The sequence below is a fragment of the Artibeus jamaicensis genome, unplaced genomic scaffold, assembly GCF_021234435.1.
Source record: "Artibeus jamaicensis isolate MK-2021 breed Jamaican fruit bat unplaced genomic scaffold, CSHL_Jam_final contig_233, whole genome shotgun sequence".
Lineage (NCBI taxonomy): Eukaryota > Metazoa > Chordata > Mammalia > Chiroptera > Phyllostomidae > Artibeus > Artibeus jamaicensis.
Window position 1 is genome coordinate 25,355,960 of NW_026521486.1, and position 23,425 is coordinate 25,379,384.

General features: G+C 43.3%; 1 protein-coding gene across 1 annotated transcript; it reads left to right on the top strand.

The window, feature by feature from the left end:
• The first annotated feature begins 4,690 nt into the window (after positions 1-4,690).
• Positions 4,691-19,402, top strand: DDX47 (DEAD-box helicase 47). The gene is made up of 12 exons (XM_037136587.2): positions 4,691-4,928; positions 5,477-5,570; positions 9,298-9,486; positions 9,747-9,818; positions 10,736-10,854; positions 11,461-11,532; positions 11,656-11,772; positions 12,333-12,479; positions 12,993-13,130; positions 14,622-14,692; positions 15,345-15,474; positions 16,628-19,402. The coding sequence occupies exons 1-12, from the start codon at positions 4,842-4,844 to the stop codon at positions 16,757-16,759; spliced, it is 1,368 nt and encodes a 455-aa protein (XP_036992482.2). The 5' UTR covers positions 4,691-4,841; the 3' UTR covers positions 16,760-19,402.
• Positions 19,403-23,425: the final 4,023 nt, after the last annotated feature.

The window sequence follows — 23,425 nt, forward strand, 5'->3', positions numbered from 1 at the left end:
TGCTGTGTCTGTGGGTGATTTGCTTTCAACACTGGTCCCCAACCTTCTGCACAGTGAACACTGTGCATTGCTGGACTTTCATTCTTTCTAACTTCTCGGTAGCATTTGACATGGTTGACTACCCGGTTCTGAAAACACTTTGCTCTCCTGAGGTCTGTGACATTGGCCCTTCTGATAGGCCTCTCTTTGTAGCTTTTCTTTCTCCTCCATTGGTGACCTTCAGGCGGTCCCCGAGTCTCAGGCCCAGGCTGCTTTCCCTCCTCCCTCCTGTGCGCGCAGTCCCTCTGTGAGCCCCTCACGTCCATCCCTTGGCTTTCACCAGTCCAGGGCTGGAGGCTGGTGTGCATGAAATCAGTGCTGAAAGGATTCTCTTAGGTGAATTTGAATTTGTTGAGTATTCGATGAGATGAAAGCAAAGGTGAAGGTCATTGACTGAGGAAAGCAGGTTGCAGGGAACAAGTACAAAGAGGAAAGTCCTGGCTGTATTCCCTCCACCCCAGTCCCCCCACTGGCGTGCTCCACTTTCATTTCAGCCAGACGGGGGCTTGCTCTCATCTGGATATGTAACAGCAATCTGCTCGAGTCTCTTATGCAAACTTATCACCCCCTGCCTTTTATTACGGATGTTTGTGCCTCCCCCAAGGCTTTTAAGGACAGAAGCAATATCTCAGTTGTCATTTGGCCTTCCCGTGGCGTCTCTCCAGCTTCTGCCGTCGGACCTGCTCCATGAGCATTGCCTGAATGAACAAATGAACAAGCACTCTTCACTCCCACGGGTGTATTGGCATTGCTTCCGAGCACAACCGAAGCTCAGCTGTACACACCTCCTCATCTGTAAAACTGGCCTGGTTTCACCACCCTTGAAATCTCCAAACACTCCCTGCCTTTCCTCTCTGACAGAGCTTCGCCAAGGTCTGTCCTTCCGGGTGAATGTCTCTCCCAAGCACCGTGATCCCTTCCACTGCTGCCATATCCCATGCAAGCATTGGTCCCCCTGACCTCTGAGACGACCATCGAGCTGGTTTCCCCGACTCCAGGTTCTTTCTGCTCAAATTCATGCTACACTCCAGTTTTTGATTCATGTACACAAACATGGATTTTCTCATATTCCAGTCACATGGAATGCAACCTTGCCTAAAACCGGACTCTGAATTTGAGTACACACCCAGAAGGGGCTGAGTTTCTACGGTGTTTGTGCTATTTTAACAGTGTATTGTGATGGGTGATATTATGAAGGGCTAAGATGAACTAAGGTGAACTTCTGTGGTTTTAATAAAAACAACAACAACAATGATGTAGTCTAGGGACGTTACAAAAAAAAAAGCAGAGTCAGGAAGAAAAGGACCAAGGGTGGAGGCAGGGGGAGGAAGGTGCAAAGCAGAGGGAGAGTGGGAAATCAGGCCCCCAGCGGGAGGGTGTGAAACTGCAGGCCTCGTGGTCCTGCGTGACCTGGAGAGAAAGATCAGACCACTGCACGCCACGAACGCAAACTCTTTGCAGGACCTTTACTGGGGAAAAACGGAAGCAGAGAGAAAAGGTCATTTGACATGTTGAACCTGACCTCTCACCTCCATGCACTCTTCAATGTCTTTTCTTCACTAGAACATACATATTCATAACACATTATAATTCATAGCTAATGGTAAATAATGGTTCAAGATAATTTTGTGAGTGATAAAGTTTGCATTCACTCCCTCTTGATGAATATAGAACACTTTGTTATAAGTGAACTTTCTCCCAGGCTAGAGGATATTCCGTTTCTAGGAGGATTTTGAGCAGAAGCTGATGAATAACTGATTCCTGTGTGATCCCTCCGCAGCAGCACACTTGTTCCGAGTTTTGGTCCAGGAGCCACCACCGTTCTAGGATGCTCGCACCCCACACTGCCCAGCGTTCCTGACCCACTGAAGACTCCACCACGGTCCTCGTGCTCTTCCCTAATCCCACCAGGCAGGCCAGTGACGGCGTTTAGCACTCACCATACTTTCACAGGCCCACCAAAGTGGTTTTAATGTCTTTCAAAACCAATAGCAAAAACAAACTTTTAAGTAAAAAAAGTCTAATTGATAATATTAATATGTATTTTTAAAGATTATATTTATTTTTAGAGAGAGGGAAAAGGAGAAAGAGAGAGAAAGGGATGGAGAAAAGGAGGTAGAGAAGCATTGATGTATTAGAGAAACACCAATCAGTTGCCTCTCACACACCCCCCCTGGGGACCTGGCCTACACCCCAGGCACGTACCCTGACCTGGAATTGAACCGGCGACCTTTTGTTTCTCAGGCCAGTGCTCAATCCACTGAGCCACACCAGCCAGGGCTAATTTATAATATTAATATATTTGTCTTTTTCCTGATGCAGCCATAAAGTGTAATTTTTATGTGTGTGTTGGAAGGGGCCCATGAAAGCAGAGACACTTTCAGAGTCTGGTGGGGTCGGTCCCTTTAACCTTTCACTCTGAAGCCTGTACGTTGTTTCAAGCTTCCCGCCCCACCCCCGCCGTCATTTGTAGTTCACTAGGATTTCCTGTGTAACCTTCCTCATTGTTCTGGAAGCACAGGATATGACACGTGTCCGTTACTAGAATGGAACCTCTAGTATTTTTACGACCAGAATGTAAATGTCCCAATGACTCCAAACCTGGTAGGAATAGTCAAAAGCAGGCCCTCCTCTCAGCTGATGCAGGCTTCCCTCTTTGGAACCCACCTGCAGTCCCCTGTTGGTCTGACGTGAACCCCGTCGCCCACCTGCCTGTTGTTGGTTGAGGTCCTACCCTTGCCGGTGCCCTGGACCAAGGCATAGAGTGACGCTGCTGCCTTCGTCATCACACTCCTCAGGGACACTAGCACCAGAGGAAGTGCTCAATATAGCTGTAGCTGAATTATCCAAGAACAAGCAGAAAAGATTTTCGCTTGGCTAACACGGACAGAGTTTTATAGTGTAATAGCAGTTGGGTGAGTTAAATCCTTTTGGAGCAGCACCAGATTTGCGGAAATCTGCGTGTGATTTTCTTTCTTTCTTTCCTGTAACACATTTTAGACAAAATGTGGGTAACTTTAGACCGTTTTATAGCCTTTCCAGCTGATGTCACCTGGGTCCCCTTCTCGGGCCTCAGCTCCGCTTCCCTCACTCCCCAGGCAGCCTTTCACTTTCTCTCAGCACTTCCCATTTCCCATTCTTCTCTCCTACATGAAATCAGACAGTGAGTCTCAGGGAAGCAAAATCAACACTTCAGCTGCTTTTCTGTTTTTATAGAAAAAAAATCTGCGTGGCAGAGGAATTCTGAGTGTGACTGTGCAAGAGAAAACCGCAGGGTCTGGCCTGAGTCCGCCTCTCCGACCTCACCCTACCCGGCCCCGTTGTTGAGGACACCACTTGATTCCTAAACCAGAGGCTTTTTTCACGCTGGTGCTGGGAAGGTCCTCAGGCACACTGAGTTGAGTCCAGTTGCGTTGATAGTTCTCTGGTCAAGGCGCATTATCATTATCATCACAAGTCTCCTCTCTTGCTTTGCATATGTATCATCTTCAACCCCCAGTTCCCAGTTTCATCTCCATTCCTCTCCTTCCACAGGCAATAATTCTAAAATGTCTAGAGTGTATTTTTCTGTTTGTATGTGTTCCAGAAGAAGGTGGTATCTTGTGGACATATGTTTTCTTTTTCTTTTTTTAATATTTTATTTATTTATCTTTACAGAGGAAGGGAAGGAGAGAAGGAGAGAAATATCGGTGTATGGTTGCCTCTCATGAGTCCCCTGCTGGGAACTGGCCTGCAACCTAGGCATGTGCCCTGATTGGGAATCGAATCACCATCATGTGGTTCACAGGCCCACGCTCAATCCACTTAGCTACACCAGCCAGGGCTTCTTTTTCTTTTTTTGTGAATATATATTTTAAATGTATATAATATATTTTATACTTTTCTCACTCAACACAGGTTCTTGAGATACAGCCATATTGTTATGGGCATGTTCGCTCACACCACGTATACGTTTTCACTGTCTGCTCTCCCGGTAACAGACACCAGATTTCTTCCACTGTCCACCTCCAGAACACCCTGGCACTGTGTGAGAACCTGCATGCTGGGCACGGAGCATGCAATATACTTAATTTGCCTCAGCGATGATAGATTTCAGAACAGCCTCACCAGCTATACTCCCTTAGAGTCTTTGTATTTACTGTTCCCTCCGCCTGAAATAATGGTCCCCTGGGCTCTTGAAGGGACTTCGTTCTGCTGATCAGTGAGGTCTCAGCTCAAATATTGGAGAGGCCTTCCCCAATCTTGTAGTAATGACCCAAATCCGCCTTCCCTAAGTTCCACTATCATTTTTATTTCTATTTGTTAAATCATAGTACTCTTCATAATTTGAAAGGATCTATGATCACTTATTTACTTACTGTCTTTTCCACGCGGGTAGGGGTCGCCGTCCCTGTCGCTAAGCATCTAACATAGCTCTAGCACATAGTAGGCACTCAACAAATAGCTGAATAAAGGAATGAAATGATAATAAATACTTCTGTGATATTAACCTGTTTAAAACTTTGTGGTTAAAAAAAGTGGAACATAATGGATAGAGAAAGCTTTTTAAAAGGGACCCAAAGGGCACATCAGAGGCTCTGGTCATCAGTCCCCCCTGCCTTCGGCTCAATTCCACAAGTCACACGCTTACATCCATTCCTAACTTTTTCAGCATTTCCGCAAAGCCCCACCTCCTGGTCGGCTGTTGCCAAGCCCGGCAATCCCGCAAGGGGGCGCTCAGAACACGCCATTTAGGGAGAACTGCAACTACATTGACCAGCGTCCCGCGCGTCACCGACCCACTTCCGGAACCGTCGAACAACATGGCGGCGCCCGAGGAGCACAGTTCTTCAGCAGAAGCGCCCCAGCCGGGGTTGGAGGAGGAAGAAGCTAAAACATTTAAAGACCTGGTGAGGGTGGATGACACTGCTTTCTGTTTGTACTGCTGGCGCCAGGCGCAGGCAGAGACCTTGGATCTCTGCTGGTGGTATATAAAAGCTGGGCCTAGCTCTCCATGTTTGTATCCGACTGGGAGGTTGTACACGCGGCGTATCGGCTTATTCCATTTACTTATTCTGTAATATCTTGGGCTTTGGAATAGGATGAGCCAAGTTTGAATTCTGACCCAGTCTCCCACCAGAGGCAAGTTGTTAGCTCTCTGCGCCTCACTTTCCACATCTGTAAATTGGGGCAATACCTCGTAGACTCATGAGGATTAAATGAAATATGTGTACAGAACTTGGCTTTGTCCTTGGTGAATAGAAAGTGTTAAGTCTTCAGCTACTGTCTCATAACACTCATGAAGATGCCGACCGAGCAGGCAAACAATAGGTGCCATTTGAGTCAAAGTGTAAGGGATGCATGCACGTGTCAGCAGCAAGGTGGCTCTGAGAGTCTTCTAATTAGGAGGGGGGTGGCTGTGTGTTCTTTGCTAAAGTGTGTTCTTCTGAATTCGAAGGGTGTGACAGATGTGTTGTGCGAGGCTTGTGACCAGTTGGGATGGACAAAGCCCACCAAAATCCAGATTGAAGCTATTCCTTTGGCATTACAAGGTAGGTTGAAATTAAACATACGGCCTGGCATAGATTTAGTATGGAGTTCTACTCAAATGTTTACCACTTTTGAGAACTATTGCTTGCATACTGGAAGTGAAATAAAACTATGGTCACTAAAGATAAAAGTAGGTGGCTTATCGGGTTTTCAAAAAGTTCTCCGGTTTTACTGAGCTTACTTTCTGAAAGGGGATTTAGTGTTTGCAGCAGATGCTGACTTTAAGGAAGCACTGGATTTAAATGTATTAACGAGAAACTTGTTAGAAATTATGAAAAATAAGGGCAGATTTACATAAGGGTGCCAGGTATCTGTGTTATATAGAGAGGTGTTGAGAGCTCCTGCCATTAATTAAACATGCTTATCAGATTTGCAGAAGAGTGGCTGATGACTAGTGGGACTGAAACCAACAGAATGACTTTGATAGGAGTAGAGGGGAAAATTCCCAAAGCTGAACTTGACAGGATTAGGGTGGGTGGTAAAAGAGACCAAGAAGTGTTAACAGAAAGTCATTGAGACCCTCAGAGAAGGTTGAATGTAACCTTAGGTGCATTGCCGTAGGAGAAGGGTGACATTTTGGGGGTTTCCTATCCCTTTGAGAATCAAATAAAAATTAAAGAGTTTCTCCCTAGAAACAAATGTATGAATATATCTACACATAAAAGTTACACAGTATCCTGACTTCCTCTCTCACAAGTACCAGGTTAAGAACTGAACTAGCTCTGGAGGGAGAATAGTGCTTTGTGCTGTTTAGAACACACCTAGAATACTATGCTCAGTTCTGGGGATCATTGTTCAGGGACCAGCTGAGTGGCCATGAATGTGGTACAGTATCAAGCATAGCCACAGATAGTTCAAGGAACTGAGTGCATGTGGTCTGGAGGAGACTAATTTAGTTAGGGGGAGAGGTATGATAATTGGCTTTAATGCTTTGAAGTGCTGTTGTGCAGAAAAAGAATTAGACTTATTCTGTGAAATTCCATTTGCTCATTCCATAAATAGTTACTAAGTATGTGATACAAATATAAAGCACCAAGAGTTAAGATTCTGCCTTCTTCAGGAGACACTTACAAATTTATTACAAAGTTAACAGGGACATAAGAAAGTTATTTCAAAGTGCACTGAGGGAGTAGAATAGATTACTTGTAATTGAAATGGATTAGAGAACATTTGTTTAATTTTTTTGGCTGGAGAGTTTAGAAAGACATTTGAGTTGAACCTCGAAGACCGAATAGGATTTAGACATTGAGAGGTAATGGGAGGGGAGGACTTTTCTAGCCACAGGGGAGAGAGCATGAAAAAAAGCCAAGATGACTGGAGAATGTGGGCATGTGTGGAGGCCTGCAAGCACTTAACAGAGAGTGCTGGGAAAGATTAGTAGGGTGACTGGGGCCAGATCCTGAAGGACTTGAGTGCTGGGCTAAGGAATTTGGTCTTTGTTTCATAGTCAGTGGAGCTGCTTTGGAGATTATTTTTTAGCAGAAGAATGAAATCCTTGGAGTTGTATTCTTGGATATGTTAGAGACAAGAGGCCGGAGGCTGGGGTATCAGTTAGGAGGCCATTGCAATATGTTTAGGAATAAATAATGGGTAGGGTAATGGTAGTGAGGATGAAAAAGAGGAAATGATGAAAAAATCATTATAATTTTACAACTAGTTTGTTGAAGTGGAAGGCAAGGTGTGGGGAAATCTCAGATTATTACAAGGTTTCTAGCCTATGTGTTTAGGACATACTATCGTTATACCACTTATATAAAAAGCAAACACAAGAGGAGAAATAATTTCAGGAAAAGTGAATTCAGTTGGAAATAATTTTAGGTATCAAAGAGATTGAGTTGACTAATGCACAGTTGGAATATGGGGATTGGAGCTTGATTAAGAGGCTAGAACTGGATGTAGACATCATGTCCGAAGAGGTTGTAGCTGAAACCAAAAATGGGTGAGGTTGCCGGATGAGGCCAAGAGATGGTAGAGAGGAGAGACGGAGGCTTGGCGGAGGGCTGAAAGTCCCGAGTACAGTTTCACCACATCAGGTCAGGGAGGGTGTTTCAAGGAGGAGATAGCGAACACTTCCGACTTGTTTAGGGAAGCTAGGAGGATAAGGGCGGTGCTAAGGCCATTATAGGGAAGAAGCCTCAGCTGTCAGCAGTGCCGGCGTCGCTTTCAAATAACAGAAAGGAGGGTTGGTACATTCCGACTTTCTCTTCCTATGACTCAGGTGGGAAGATTCGGAATCAGAATTAGGTGGTGGTAAGAATTCTAACATTTTCAGTCAAAAGTTTGCATTTAATGCAGAGAAAATAGGAGTTAATGAAAGATTACTGGGCACTGAGTAATGTGATTGACATGATCACCATGGAAAATGTGTTTATTTCCATTGTTGATCTTGTCTCACTTTAATGACTAGTTTATAAAGGCTTCATTTGAACGTACAGATTCTGATGAAGCAGATGATTTAAATAGCCTAACAAAGTTTTTTTCTTTTCTCCTACAAGATTAACTTTAAAATTTTAATTTGAGTACTAATGAGGGTGTCAGTTTCTGTAGTTACTGAGTCCTGAGTACATTCATTGTTCTTAAACCTTATAACAATCTTGAAAGGTAGGAATGATTATTTTATTGGTGAGATGGAGGCCGACAGGATTAAGTACCTAGGCTAGAGGCACGTGGCTAATTACCGCCGTGCTAGAATTTGATACAGAACATCTGTGGAGATCATCGCTCAGTGGGAAGCATTCCCGTTGAGCAGTGTTCTAGGGGTTTTGGCTTGGGAGGTAATTTCCAAATCTTTATCAGCTGAGGGCTTCCCACGGGGACCTGTTCTTAAGGAATTACTTGTGACATGTTTACGTCAGAAGTGACCTGTTAGGCTCCTTGTTGCCTCTCTGTGCCAGTAGGCCTGCTCTGTCTTCCTAACGAAAAACATTAGTCATGATATACTCCCTGCTTTGAATTCCTCAGGTCTTCTTACTTATAAGAAGACATCAAAACTCTTTAACGTGGCTTATGAGTTTCCTTTCTAGCCTCATTCTTCTGCCCTTTCCCCTAAGACTTCCGTGTTCCAGCAACACTACACATTTCACTCTCCCTGAGAGTACTGTGTCTTATAAAGTGAGGGTCCCCAACCCCAAGGCTGAGGACCGGTACTGCTCTGTGGCCTGTCAGGAACTGGGCCACACCGCAGGAGGTGAGTGGCAGGTGAGCCAGTGAAGCTTCGCTCACTGCCTGAGCTCAGCTCCTGGCTCTTCCCCTCCGTCTCCTGCCCTGTTTGGAGGAAAAATTGTCTTCTGTGAAGCCAGTCCCTCGTGCCAAAATGGTTGGGGACTGCTGTTCTAAAGCTTTCATCCTCTCGTCATACATCATCTGAGGATGTCCTTCCTTTCCTTCTGTGCTTATGTTTAGGTTTAATTTATCCATCACCTCTTTCAGCCTTTCCTGACTCCTTGGGTTAGTAAGTTATGCCTTGTGTAGTGTTCTCACTGTGTTTTGAAGGGGCTCGTTAAAGCCCTAATCACATTATTATGTACTTGTGTGTCTCATCTCTGGATTTTGAGCTTGTCTAGAATAGAGAGCATGTTTTCTGACTGTTCAGTCTTCCTCTGCCCCCAGTTCCTCAAATACTTATTCAGCGTCTGCGTTGTGCTCAGCGTTGTGTCATTGCATAAAATGTGGAAGCATGCAGTCAATTTCTTTGCTGTTAGATATTTTCTTTCTTTTTTTCTTTCCTAGGTCGTGATATCATTGGGCTGGCAGAAACTGGCTCTGGAAAAACAGGGGCCTTTGCTTTGCCCATACTGAATGCGCTGCTGGAGACGCCCCAGCGTTTATTTGCTTTAGTTCTCACTCCCACCCGAGAGCTGGCCTTTCAGATTTCTGAGCAGTTTGAAGCCTTGGGGTCTTCTATTGGAGTGCAGAGTGGTAAGTGTCTAAGAGGAAAAGGGTCTTAGGGTTTCTTCACTAGTTGAGAGTGAGTGTAAAAGGAGAATGGAAGGAGGTATAATTAACATAAGTTTATTAACCAAAAAGCCGATTTGGTATTTTAGCTTTGGGGAAAGTTGTAAATTTAAGGGAAGAACAAATTTAAGTTGAAATATAGCATTGGCTTTAAGAGATGATCAGTGAACTATGGAAAATATGAAGTATCTCTTTTCTATGGTCTTTTTTTTTTCCCCCTGTAGCTGTGATTGTAGGTGGAATTGATTCAATGTCCCAATCTCTGGCCCTGGCAAAAAAACCACATATAATAATAGGTGAGTAATTGCCAAAGGTGAAAGGCATTGGCAGTGATGAATTAGAGAAAATCTACCAGTGTTGGGTGCAACTTACTTGTGTGGAAATGTTAGTGGCGAATGTGGACCTGGGTTTTTGAGTTTGGCTAAGAAAGAATTCAGAGCCAAGAACTCTAGCATAGGAGTAAGTTTATGTAGCAAGTCAAGCAGAAGTACACTCGAAAGGAATAATCGAGCTGACCCAGACTGTCGGAAAGGGCTCCTTTTAACCAGGGGGGTCTAACCACTTCTTCTGTAAGCTGACCTATTGGGGCTTGTCTGGTTGTCGTTGCCTGTGTTTGTATGGGAGGCAGATGAGGCTATTCTCCAGCCCCTTTAGACCTCCAGGGGTCTAAACTGCATGACCGGTAACATGCTAGGGGAGGAAGGGTCACCCTGGGGACAAGGTCCTAGCCTGTAATAGTTGTTTCTCTAGTTTTGCCCCTTGCTAGGTACCCGGGACTTTCTGCCCTGGTGACATTCTGTACATTGCTGCTCTCTTCATGTCTAACTGCCTACTCCATCGGAAAGTCTTTGAAGAACAGATTTTTTTTTAAAAAAGATTTTATTTATTTTTAGAGAGAGGGGAAGGGAGGGAGAAAGAAAGGAAGAGAAACATCCATCGGTTGGTTATCTTCTGCACATGCCCCAACTGGGGACTGAATCCATGACCTGGGCATGTGCCCTGACCATGAATTGAACTGGTGAACTTTTTGCTTTGCAGGATGACACCTAACCCACTGAGCCACACTGGTTAGGGCTGAAGAACAGATTTTTGTGATCCTCTTTAGTTTTTTAATTTCTGAAATTGTGGGGAAGAGGAGGGACTTGGTAACTTTCTTCCTTTTTTGTTGTCTTTGTTCTTGACCATGATCTTTCTCCTCAACCTTTCTTGGCAGCAACTCCTGGTCGACTGATTGACCACTTGGAAAATACAAAAGGTTTCAACTTAAGAGCTCTCAAATACTTGGTCATGGATGAAGCAGACAGAATATTGAATATGGATTTTGAGACAGAGGTGAGCTCTCAGTTTGTTTCCTCTTAGAGCATTTCACATTCCCTGTTTCAAAATTCGGTTCATTTCTCGCTGTTGTGTGTGGAGTGCTGCATCGTCATCAGCTGATTTAAACATCTCTGCTGCCTTGTTCATTCTTGGTGTTCTCCCGTCCTTAGTGTCTTAGCCTCTTCTTTAGAATGTAGTCTGACTGATTTCAGAGATGAGGAATATATCAAAACCAGGTGTTATCTTCCATTTCATTGGATTTAGGCCTCTTCCATGTACCTTGAACTATCTGTTGTTGTCTTTTGATGATCTCATCATAGTTTATTTGGTTGATTAATACCCATTCTTGACTTTTCTCTTAGATCAGTTCTAATCTACTAATTTAAATTGTTCATTTTCTCTGAATCACATTTTTTGATAGCTTCTGGCATGGTGTCAAATAGTAAATATTTCATAAATGGTTGCTGGACTGAACTGAATTTTTGAGGCCCCCCCCCCCCCCCCCCCCCCCGCAGTGCTGTATTCAGTTTGCTGCTCTAGTCTCTGTCTCCTTCACGAGGAAGGAGTGATTGCAGGTGTCCACTTGAAATGTTAATTGATAGCCTTTCCTTTTGGCCTTAGGTCGACAAGATTCTCAAAGTGATTCCCCGAGATCGGAAAACATTTCTCTTCTCTGCTACCATGACCAAGAAGGTGCAGTTTCTAGGACTTCTTATTTCTTTCTTAAAGAATTGATAAATGAAAACAGCAATCGTAATAGTAAAAATAGAAAGAGCCTGTGGGAATCTGTACTATTCCAGGTTTTTTTTTCTCTAGGTGCAAAAACTTCAGCGAGCAGCACTGAAAAATCCTGTGAAATGTGCTGTTTCCTCTAAATACCAGACAGTTGAGAAGTTACAGCAATATTATATTTTTATTCCCTCTAAATTCAAGGTAAAGTGTTTACTTTGGTCATTTCTGCCTCTCCCTCTCTTTCCTCACTAAAGTATCTGAAAATGTATCAGCTCTTGATTAGCTAAGAGCTGTGCCGAAGATTGGAGTCCTTTCTGTTTGCTTTAGAGAGTATGCTATGATGTGTTTATCTCTGGTAGAGCCAAACATTCCAGGAATTCACAACATACTAAATAAACCACAGTAATGAAGTCGTGATATAATTCCTTCCCAACCCCATCCTTGAGGTAGTTTTTGTTTTATGTGCTTATTATGTGGCTTTTTTATAGTTGAGGGACCCTTGTGCTGGACCTTAATGTGAGGACTTCTGGTTGCTGAGTGCAGGTCTCTTGGTGCTCAGCTCCAGGCTGTATGTGAGGTGCCTGGCTCACAGAGGTGATAATGCTGGTTGAGGAGTGCAAAGCTGGCAGCTGGGAGTCTGCACAATTGAGCAGCAGCTGTAAACTTAGTCCTTTATGTCATTTACCTCAGTGTTTGCTTAGGGCTCCAACCTTTTCTTCCAGGTTCAATTACATATATATTGTTTTGGGTTTGTAACTTAGGATACCTACCTGGTTTATATTCTAAATGAATTGGCTGGAAACTCCTTTATGATATTCTGCAGCACCTGTAACAATACTCAGAGAACAGCCTTGCTACTCCGAAATCTTGGATTTACTGCCATCCCCCTCCACGGACAGATGAGTCAGGTAAAGATTCCTTGGTGTCATCAGTGAACTGGTGGCATAAGAAAGATAAACCGTATAGTGATAGATTTGTACAACAGCAACACATGACATTAATGCATTTTCTAGTAATTGTTTAATCATGGGCTTTGAAGTGTTCTGGATGTTTACTTCCTCCTCTCAGGATAGTGGGAAGCTTGATTAGAGTATTCCTAGGTGGTTGTCTGGAATGGAAGCTATTGAGTTGATCTTTTTAGTTGTAACAGTGATTCTCTGGTCTCTAAGGATTTTTAATAGATTATTTTCCAATTACCCATCATGTTAAAAAATTCTTATTGCATGTTAGTATTTTCTAGCCTTATTCTTAAATATTTTTTTGTTGCTTCTGTGTTTCCTTTTGACTTGTGAATCCAATCTGGACTTAAGGGGAAGTATAGTTTAAAAAGTTTCTGTCTCTTGTATTAGCATGTCTAGGTGGTATGTCTTAGATTCCAAGAGTCCTTAAATTATTTTCATTTTTTTTTTTCATCATTTCAGAGCAAGCGTCTTGGATCCCTCAATAAGTTTAAGGCAAAGGCTCGTTCCATTCTTCTAGCCACTGATGTTGCAAGCCGAGGTTTGGACATACCTCATGTGGATGTAGTGGTCAACTTTGACATCCCTACTCATTCCAAGGTAAGTCCTGTCGCTGATCTGACTTTCTAGTGCCAAAGTATATTTTCTTTTTCAGTTGAGGTATAATTCACATATAACAGTATATTAGTTTAAGCTGTACATCATAAGATATTGGTATTGGTATGTATGTATTTGTAAGATTTGATCATTTGTATAAAATGATCACTATGGTAAGTCAAGTTAACATCCGTAACCACATATAATAACAGATTTTCTGGGTGTGCAATAAGAACTTACAAGATCTACTCTCTTAGCAACTTTCAAATATACAATGCAGTATTAATAATGATGGTCATCATGCTGTATATTATATTCTGATGGCTTTTTAATTTTATGACTAGAAATTTGTACCTTTTACACCACCTTCACCTGTCTCACTCCCCCACCCCCAACCCTGACCTCTGGCAGCCTGAGCTCAGTTTTTTGGTTTTTGTTTTAGATTTGGCATATAGGTTAAGGTCATACGGTATTTGTTTTTCTTTGACTTATTTCACTTAGCATAATGCCCTCAGGATCCATTCATGTTATCACTAATGACAAGATTTAATTCTTTTTTTTTAATGGCTGAGTATTATTCCATTGTATCCAGAGTCTATTTCTCAAGGAAATGTTTTCTGTTTTTCCTTAGTTACAATATCTTTTTTTTTTTTTGTCTATGATTAGTTAAGTATCAGAAACTGGGAACCCTCCTGGTTTGTTCACTCACCATTTTGCGTACACCCGCAGATAGGATGTCAATACATGTGAATGAAGGCAGCTAAAGAGAGGGTTAGATGCTCACGGTCAGAGAGCAGATGCAACACGTGCTGAGCTCCGTCAGTCTCGTTTCTTTACAAGTGACAGCTTGTGGTTCTTAGGGTTTCTCAGCCTTGGCACTGTTCACATCTGGGGCTAGTGAGTTCCTTGTTGTGGGGCTGGCCCTTGTATTGTAGGAAGCTTAGCAGCATTCCTGGCCTCCAACCGCAGGTGACATTGTGACAAACAAATATGTTTTCAGACTTTTCCAAATACCCCCCGGGGAAGGCAAAATCGCCCCTGGCTGAGAACAGCTGGCCTCTCTTGGCCGTATATTTAACTGCTGTATACAAGGTGCTGTCTGCTTCATTTGATTCTCACAGTAACTGTGAGTTTGGGAATGCCTTCCTGTCCTGTTTTGTAGATAAGAAACCAAGGTTCAGAGAGATTATGTGACTTGCAGATAGTTGTATGGCTGGTAGGTGGTAAAACCAGAGCGGTGACCTAGCTCTGCCTCTAGATCTAATGCTGTTTTTTCCCACGCCATGTTAATATGCTTTGGGACCAGGTGGATATGCCTTGTAGATGTACCGTAAAAGAAAGGAAAAGCCCTGGCCGGTGTGGCTCATTTGGTTAGAGCATCGTCCTGTACGCTGAAAGGTTGTGGATTTGATCCCCAGTTGGGCCATGTGTGGAGGGCAGCTAATTGGTGTTATTTATAGTTCACGTGACTCAAATTTACCCTTTTTGTTTCAGGATTACATCCATCGAGTAGGTCGAACAGCTCGAGCTGGGCGCTCTGGAAAGGCTATTACGTTTGTCACCCAGTAAGTGAATGGCTTTAGGGGCAAAGCGGTGTAGAGCAAAGAGCAGAACTTCGGAGTAGACTGACTGGGAACCTCCCTCCACCAGTTACTACAGTAGTTACTTAACCTCCCTTAATCCTATTTTCTTCATTGTAAAATGGAGATGGTAACACCTACCTTTGGAAAAGCCTGAAATCATGACTTTGTCACTGTGCCTCCTGTGGGTGGAGGCCAGGAACACTGCTGAGCACCCCACAGTACAGAGGACAGCCCCACAACAAAGAACTCACTGCGGCAAATGTTAGTGAAGATTGGAGATGTACTTGGACAAGGTCTAGTATAGTGTTTGACACCCAGAAGGGAAAAAACAAAGCCCTTTTATTTCTTTAACTGCTAGAGCCAAAGAGCAGTACCTTTCCCTCAACTCATAGAATTGGAATAACTATTTCTGATACTATTTTTAGGGGAACAGATTTTACATACCCAGTGCTTTTCTGGGAGTAAAGGCCGTTGGGTGGTTTTCTAGTGTGCTGTGCACAGAAGGTTGCTTTTAGGAACATTAGATTCAGTATGGCTTGAACACTGTCGCATGGTATCATGTATCGTACAGTTTTGGAATGGGCCGACATTTGCATGGTCATTCCCCCAAAGCATGCCAATTTCCCTTCCTCAGGTATGACGTGGAGCTCTTCCAGCGCATAGAGCACCTGATTGGGAAGAAACTTCCTGTCTTTCCAACACAGGATGACGAGGTTATGATGCTGACAGAACGTGTGACTGAAGCCCAAAGATTTGCCCGAATGGTATGCAACTTACTTTTTACCAACTTCTTTGCAACTGAATGTTACTCTGCTAGATACTGTATTGTGTTAGTCCTCATAAGAAACTGCAGGAGCTGGATAATATTTTATTCCAAATTTAAGATGAGCATGCTAAAGCTTAGCGATAGTCGGTCCATCATTAGACCATACAACCAAGTGGTCGAATCGGTTCAGACTCAGTCCGACACAGTGACCATGTTCTCAGCCACTGTTCATATTTCACGTGTGGACTTATGATCAGAAGGCCTAGCTGTGAGCTTGGACAGTGTGTCTGAGTTCTCAAAAGCAGTTCCTTACCGAGCAGTTCCTAGCCCGATTTAGGGCACTATACTTACATTGAACACCTCACATGGTTTTATGAGCACCAGATACACTAATATAAACGGCACAGTTACTAACAATAACAGTAGTAGTGGAGATGAGAAGATCCTAAAGGAGAAGCCTTGCTAGCGTTACCTGCTCCCAGGAGTAAATGAAACATAAGCTATCCCCTTCAGAGAACCATTGGTAACCTTTGACTATTTTTCTTTCTTTAGCCATAATTAGACTTTATCTAATCACATATGATTAACATTTTTTGATCTCAACAAATATAGATCCATGTGATCATTTCTTCATGGCTACAAGGAATTCTGTTACTGATATGTAACATGATTTACATTGATGTGTATTTATGTTTTCTCTAATTTTTTTTGCATTTTAGCTAGCACTAGGTTGAACACCGTAGCATGTACAGCTTTGCACACTTGTCTGTTTCCTTCGGATAGTTCGTAGAAGTAGAACTGTTGGGCTAAGAACTGTCCAGTTAACGTTTGAATTGACCTCGAATGCCGTGTCGCCCTGTAGAAAAGCTATAGTAGTTCACTCCACCAGCGAAAGTAGATGTGAATGTCCTCACATTTTGACCAATACTAGGTATTACTATTCTCTTAAATTTTTGCTAGTCTGCCATGTGAAAATAATATCTTATGGTTTTAACTTTTTTATGTTTGATACTAGTAAGGTTAACATTTTTGTGCATTGGGATTTTGGTCTTAGCCCTCGCTAATGTGAGGTTTTAGGGAGGGAGAGCAGGAAGTGTTAACCATCAGTGAGAGTAATTCATTGTCAGTGCCATCCTTCTGCTTTCTCGCAGGAGTTAAGGGAGCATGGAGAAAAGAAGAAACGTACGCGGGAGGATGCGGGGGACAACGATGACAGGGAGGGCGCCGTTGGTGTCCGGAACAAGGTGGCCGGAGGCAAAATGAAGAAACGGAAAGGCCGTTAACCTCTTTCACCAAGACTTGATTTCTGCTCCATTTTGTAAAAAGGGGGCTGAAGAAAAGAAAGAAGCCTCCAGCAGAGTTCTTCAGACTGAAATCTGTCCGAATTATGTCCAGAATCTGCCAGCCGATTCAGTAGTTACTCCCCTTTCTACGCGCTGGAGTGCTGGTACCGCCGGACGTCGTTCACAGTGCCGATGGCGGGTCGTTCCTGTTTTTCAGCTCTGGTTCTTGTGACATGAGGAGGACGTGTTGTCCTGTCACTTCACACAGACCTTTTGCTTTCTTCAGCTTCAAGTCACGGACCAAGTTGATGAAGTGCTTGACCTGTAATTGTAAAGAAGCTCTTACGTTTATGAAATGGTGATATGTAAGCAGTTTCAGCTTATGCTTTGTTAGACATAATGTGAAATAATAAATTTAAATATTACTTTTAAAATATTCAAACTTATTGAAGACATTTATAGGTTGAAGGACTTAATGTATTTAAATAAGATCTTGCTCATGGGTAGGAAACTAACAGTGGTGGATACATGCCAGATTCATTGGTTGTCCTTAATTTAAACATTATTTATGACTTTGAAAGTCAGTCAACAAAGGAACAAGATGATGGATAGCTTTGAAAGAAATTCCAGCTAAAAGGAGGTTGGTTATGTTTTTCTTGCGGGTGGAGCAAAGTCCATAAGTAAGAGAAGCATTCCTTAGATCCCTAAATAGATTCACTTCCTTGGCCTCTTGGATTAAGCAGGTGGTTGGGAAGACTGATTTTTTATATAGATTCTTATCCCCAGGTGACGCAATTAAAATCAGGAAACACCATTATTATAGGGGAATTCCAAGCCCAATTTCATGCACTTTTTATTGGTGGCCATTGGACACTCTTTCTTTTCTTTTGGCCTCATCTATTGGTTAGTTTAATTCAGGAGATGTAAAAAGCTGGGGCATTGGCTGCTGGGAGGAAGTAGACATTGGCACTGTAGGGAGTGGGTGGGGCGGGGGAGATCAGAAATGTCTTTGTGCTTCCAGTCGTGCACTGTCGTGCTCTGAGGGCTTTTATACATAGAAGGTGCCTGATCAGTTTTGTCGAATGTAGCATTTTTATTAGAAGGGAGTGTTGAGTGGCAGAACCAGGATGAAGCAATTCCAATAGCTTCAGATCAAGAATAAGTTTTGGCAGGAGAGAAACCTTCCATATTCATCTAAATGAAAGTGAATGGGTCAAAATTGTGTTTCTTGGAGTCAAAGTGGTGAGAAGTGAAAAGTAGATGTAAGTGAAATTCTCCATGGTGGCCAGATGTGAACTGTTGATTACAGGAAGGTTTTTTGTAAATACAGGTAGTAGGGTGCTTTCTACCACAAATATATCCTAAGATGGTGCCTGTGGATGAAACATGTAAAGTTAATTGGAATCTAACTCATGGCTTATTTTGTTAAGTTTGCCTCAAATTTCATTGCTGCTCGTGGTGCGTTTATGTGAAGGCCAAGTTAGAGGATTCAGGAGGCAATGAAAAAGGAAAGGAGAAAAAGGGTGGAAGGAAAGGAAGAGGCAGACAGGTGGGTGGGACTGTATTTGGGACTGTGTGTTACGAATTGTGGCTACCACTGGAGGCTAGTTCTCCATTAAATGTATTTTCCAGATGGGAATCTCCAGGATGGCTTAGGATAATGGTGACCCTTTCTCTCTCAGCCAGTGGATAAAAGCAGATTGACGGTTGCTGCTTCAGCTCAGCGCGTGATGGCAGAAGCAAGCTGAAATTGGGGTACGGGTGGTGGGTAAGGAGGAGAGATTGGAATTCTCCTGAAGGAGTCTGAACTTTTCAACAGACAGGGGTCTCTACCAAGGGTCTGTGGACCACCGAGGTCCACAGACCTCGTATATGCACTACCACTAAAGCTTAGCTGTTATTTCTAAAATGTTGGGGTGGCCAAAAAGTTTGTTTTTTTTTTCTGTGAGATGGCTAGCAGCCCTTAGTTGCCTTTAACTTCATTCGAAACAATTTTGTTAGATTGCATTGTGACAGCTGTCATATCAGCGTGCATTTAAAAAAACTTATCTCCTTCCTTCCACTTCCTTTCACACTTTCTTTCATCTTTCTTTTTCTGTTTTCTTAATTAAAGTATTACAGAGATTTAAATAATATAAATATTTTTTTGTCCAGTTTTGACACTGGGCCAAATTATCCAGGGACTCAGTGATAGTTCTATTCTTTCCACTAGTTTGCTTTTCTTTTTATTTTTTTGCTTTTTATTCATTAAACTTTTTCTCTTGGTCAAAAATAAATAAATAAAACTTATCAAAGTTGGTGAATTTTTGTGTAGCCATTTTAATATTGAACACGAAGGGAAATAGGCGACATTTTTGGCATGTTATGCTTTATTATTTCAAGGAAGGTAAAAGCACAACTGAAATGCAAAAAAGAGTTGTGCAGTGAATGGAGAAGGTGCTGTGACTGAACGTGTCAAAAGAAGTTTGCGAAGTTTCGTGCTGGAGATTTCTTGCTGGACAATTCTTTATGGTTGGGCACATTTGTTGAAGTTGATGGCCATCAAATTGAGACATTAATTGAGAACAATTGATGTTATACCACATGGGAGTCAGCTGATATACTCAAAATATCGAAATCAATAAAGTTGTTGGTGAAAATGAATGATGTGTCTTTTGCTTTACAGGAAAAGCCATATGGACTTTTTGGCCAACCCAATATATACTTAATTGTGCTTTGCTAGGATGGGAAAATGGGACACTAAGGGAAGAAAAAAATGTGGATGGTGTGCCTTCAGGCATAGCAGTGGTCCAGACCGTAAGTTAGAGTCCCAAATGTAACAAATAAAAATGTCATTGTGAAGAGCAGGAGTCACAAACAAGTATGATGCATTAGTAAGTAAGGACACGGCCGTGGGTTTGTGTCATTGTTCAGCGCCATGGTCTCTTGTAAGAAGGTTGCTGAGTCTTGCTGCTGAAACCCTTACTGAGGTGTGTATGAGTTTCCTGGGGCTGCTGTAACAAAGCACCACAAACCGGGTGCCTTAAGACACCAAAATACATTGCCTCATTGTCATGGAGGCTAAAAGTCTGAGATCGAAGTATGGCAGGGCCATGCTTCTGAAACCTCAACAGAAGAATCCTTTCCTCTTCCTACTATGGTAGTTGCTGGCACTGGTTGGTGCACCTTGGCTTCTGGCAGCACAAGTCCAGTCTCTGCCTCTGTCTTCACATAACACTCTTCGTGTGTGTGTCTTCACCTGGCCTCGTAAGGAGACCAGTCACTGGGTTTGGGGCACACACTAACCCAGTAGGACCTCATCTTAACCAATGACAGTTGACCCTTGAACACCACAGGTACATGTATATACTCAGATTTTGTTCAATAACTCCTTATCCCTGGATTCCATGGTTGGGAATCTGTCGGTGTGGAAGGCCAACTACATGCCTTGTTCTACACCATTTTATGTAAGGGATTTGAGAGTGCTGGTGTTGGTATCCTCAGTGGGTTCTGGAGTCAATCCATCTTAAATACCAAGGGACAGCTCCAGTTAATTTTGGGGGGAGTCAAAAGTTATATGCAGATTTTCAGCTGCACGGGGCGGTGGAGGGGGTGTCGCACCACTAGCTTCTGTGTTGAAGGACCAGCTGTGCACCTACCTGCAAAGGCCCTGTTTCCAAAGAAGCTCACAGAATCTGGGGTTCCGGGTAAACATGAACTTGGGGGTACACTATTCGACCCATTACAAATGCTCTCTGAATTATGTTCTTTAGGGTTTAAGCTTGCATTGTGAAATAGAAGTGGTACAGTTAATTAGAAAGAAAGTGGAGACAGGAAATAGGTCTCCAGACCAAATGGTGGGATGGGTAGAAGTATAGGAGTTTAAAATGACTTTGTTTTATTTATTTATTTTTAGACAGAGGGGAAGGGAGGGACAGAAACATCAATGTGTGGTTCCCTCTTGAGTGCCCCCTACTGGGGACCTGGCCTGCAACCCAGACCTGTGCCCTGACTGGGAATCGAACCAGTGAACCTTTGATTCACAGGCTGGCACTCAATCCACTGAACACCAGCCAGGGCTAAAATGACTTTGTTTTAAATGAAAAGTAAATTGTCTTGCAGTCAAGGAACCTACAAATGACTAGTTTAGGAATGGGGAAGAAGTTCTCTGGCCTTTGTTCTGTTAAGAAGCAGCTTCAAACAATTGACCTCTCCCCCTCTCCCAATTGCAAAAAACCCACGCCTTACCTTTTAAGACTTAATAAAGGGTGTATCTGAATAGTCACGTAATGCTGGTCCAGAAAAAAATTGATCTGTTCCCCATCTGAATCATAAAGCCACGTTATGTAGTATTCATTGTGTCATGGCTTTGTGATTCCAGCTGGCCTGGTTCTGCCTCTTCCGTACAGGGCTCAAGTGAGATGAGAACACCCGGCCTTACGACGGAGAGCTAGGGTCCCAGCCCTGGGGTTTCGGTTGGACAGGCTCTTCCAGGCTCACAGCGGGTCCCAAATGCCAGTCCCTCTTGAATTTAAGGGCACTCGGAGGGGATGGTAGTAGTTGCCAGAAGGGGCCGAGACTCACCAAATCATGATTCTTTCTCAGTCCCTAAACAATGCAAGAGATATCTAAGAACTTGGCTGACTCTGTAGACAGCTTACGTCCAGAGTGTTTTCCAGGTAGCTTCTCACCTGCAGATATGTAAAAAAAAAACAAAAACAGAAAACCAAAGTCTAAATCAGATAATCTAAATCAAGATACTCTTTTCCCCAGGTCCTTCAAAGGCCTGGGAAATGGGACCAGAAAGAACCACAGGGTGTGGTATTGGTTACAGAAAACGAAGGCATCCAAGTAAAAGCAGGTAACAAAATATCATCAAGAAAGTATGTTCCAGAGGCTTGGATACAGAGCTATGGAATGTATAAGAAGTTTTAATCCACATAGTTCTTAAGGTGAAATGTAGCCTTAGGACGATAGAGGGCCAGGGTGTGAGTCACCCCTCTTTGGCTGGAATGATAAGAGACTCAGACCCTGGCACTGGAGATTCAAGGGTTACCCACACCCACATTCCTTTTCCTGCCTCACCTGGCCCAGGTATGTAGTAAAACTCCAGCTAAAAATAACTAGAAACTTGAACTCCAGAAAATAGCATTGAACAGTCTCACCTAGAGTAGAGAGCTGATTTGCGCCAAGTGGAAGAGAGACAGAAGAAAGGGGGCTCATTGGAGACCATGTAGTCTCTGTGATGCGGGCCCTGATGTCGGCTCAGAGTGAAGTGTTTTTCTGCTCATAGCCATCCATCCACCTGATTCCAGCAGAAACCTACTGCCCTTCATTAACCTCTGGGCGCCATCTAGGGGCTGGAAGAAACCAGAGGGGTGGGGGAACACCAGGAAGTGTAGGGCAAGTGTTATTTGAGACCTGTTCACTCTTGTGGTATAATCTTGTGGGTTACTGAACCTCGATTTTTCTCATTTGCTAATCTGGACATTAAGAGCATGTATCCTGTCTGACTCAGTGTCTTGAACTTAGTTTTATTTGGTCATTAAATTCTGTTCCTTTCCTCCCGTCCAGTGTCGGCTGTGTCCTAGCCACCATGCCAGGTAGTAGGAAGACTATCCAGGGGAAGGTCAGATGCTGCCGCCTTTGTAGAACTGTCTTAGCGGAACTCAGCCTATGCACTCAGTTGTGATTGCGATCGGCACCCAGCGGGCAGGGACCATGGCTTATTCACGGACGTGCCTTTGTGACCTTGCAGGCCCAGCACACAGTGAGTGTTCAGTGTCTGTCATTTCTAAAACATACTGTGTGTCAGCAGCTTTACCTGCACTGAGTCTCACTTCTTGGACAATCCCAGAAGGTGGGTATCATCCTTCCACTTACGAACTATGGAGTCAGACTGTCAGATTTGCTCCTTACTAGCAGGGAGACCTGGGGCCAGTCATTCAACCTTTTCACGTCTCGGTCTCTGTATTTGAAGAGCCACAGATTGTAACGTGCCTACCTCACAGGGTTGTGTGGTTTACTGTGGCTCGTCATCGTGACAAATGCATGTTAGCCATCATCACGATCACTGTTGTCACTAGGATCACAGATGAAGAGTGGCTAAGGTAGCTTGCCCTGTACACAGGTGATAGGGGATAAGTACAAATTGGAAGCCTCTAGTCTGCATATCCACTGTGTTTAGGTGCACGTAATCTCATGTTATCCATTCCACACATGCTTATTGAATGAGAGACTGGACCATCCTTTATGATATATACATATATATATATTTTTTTCCTTTCCAAAAATGTCTTCCACCTAATAAGTAAGTAGTACCCAAATGCACTTTCAGACTCCAGCCTGTTTGCAAATCAGGAATAGCCAGGTGAGAGACTGTATTTCCATTTCTACCAGTAGATGGCAGAAGGAGGAAAAGATACTCTGGAGCAGGAAGGAATTTTCATTCCCAGCAGAGTGATTTAATAGTGAGAAGTGATTGCAACACAGTGACTAATTAAAAGGACTCTCTGTGATATTTGTTCCACAGTGACGAAGGGGTGGGAGTCAGGGTGGGTATGAGAACTACCTGGAGGTATTCGAAGGGTGTCCACCTTCAAGAAGATCTGCTGGGTTGACCCAGAAGATGGGGAATGGGAAACCAAAGTAAACCAAAGTTCAGGTGCAGTGAGAAGAGCCAGATGC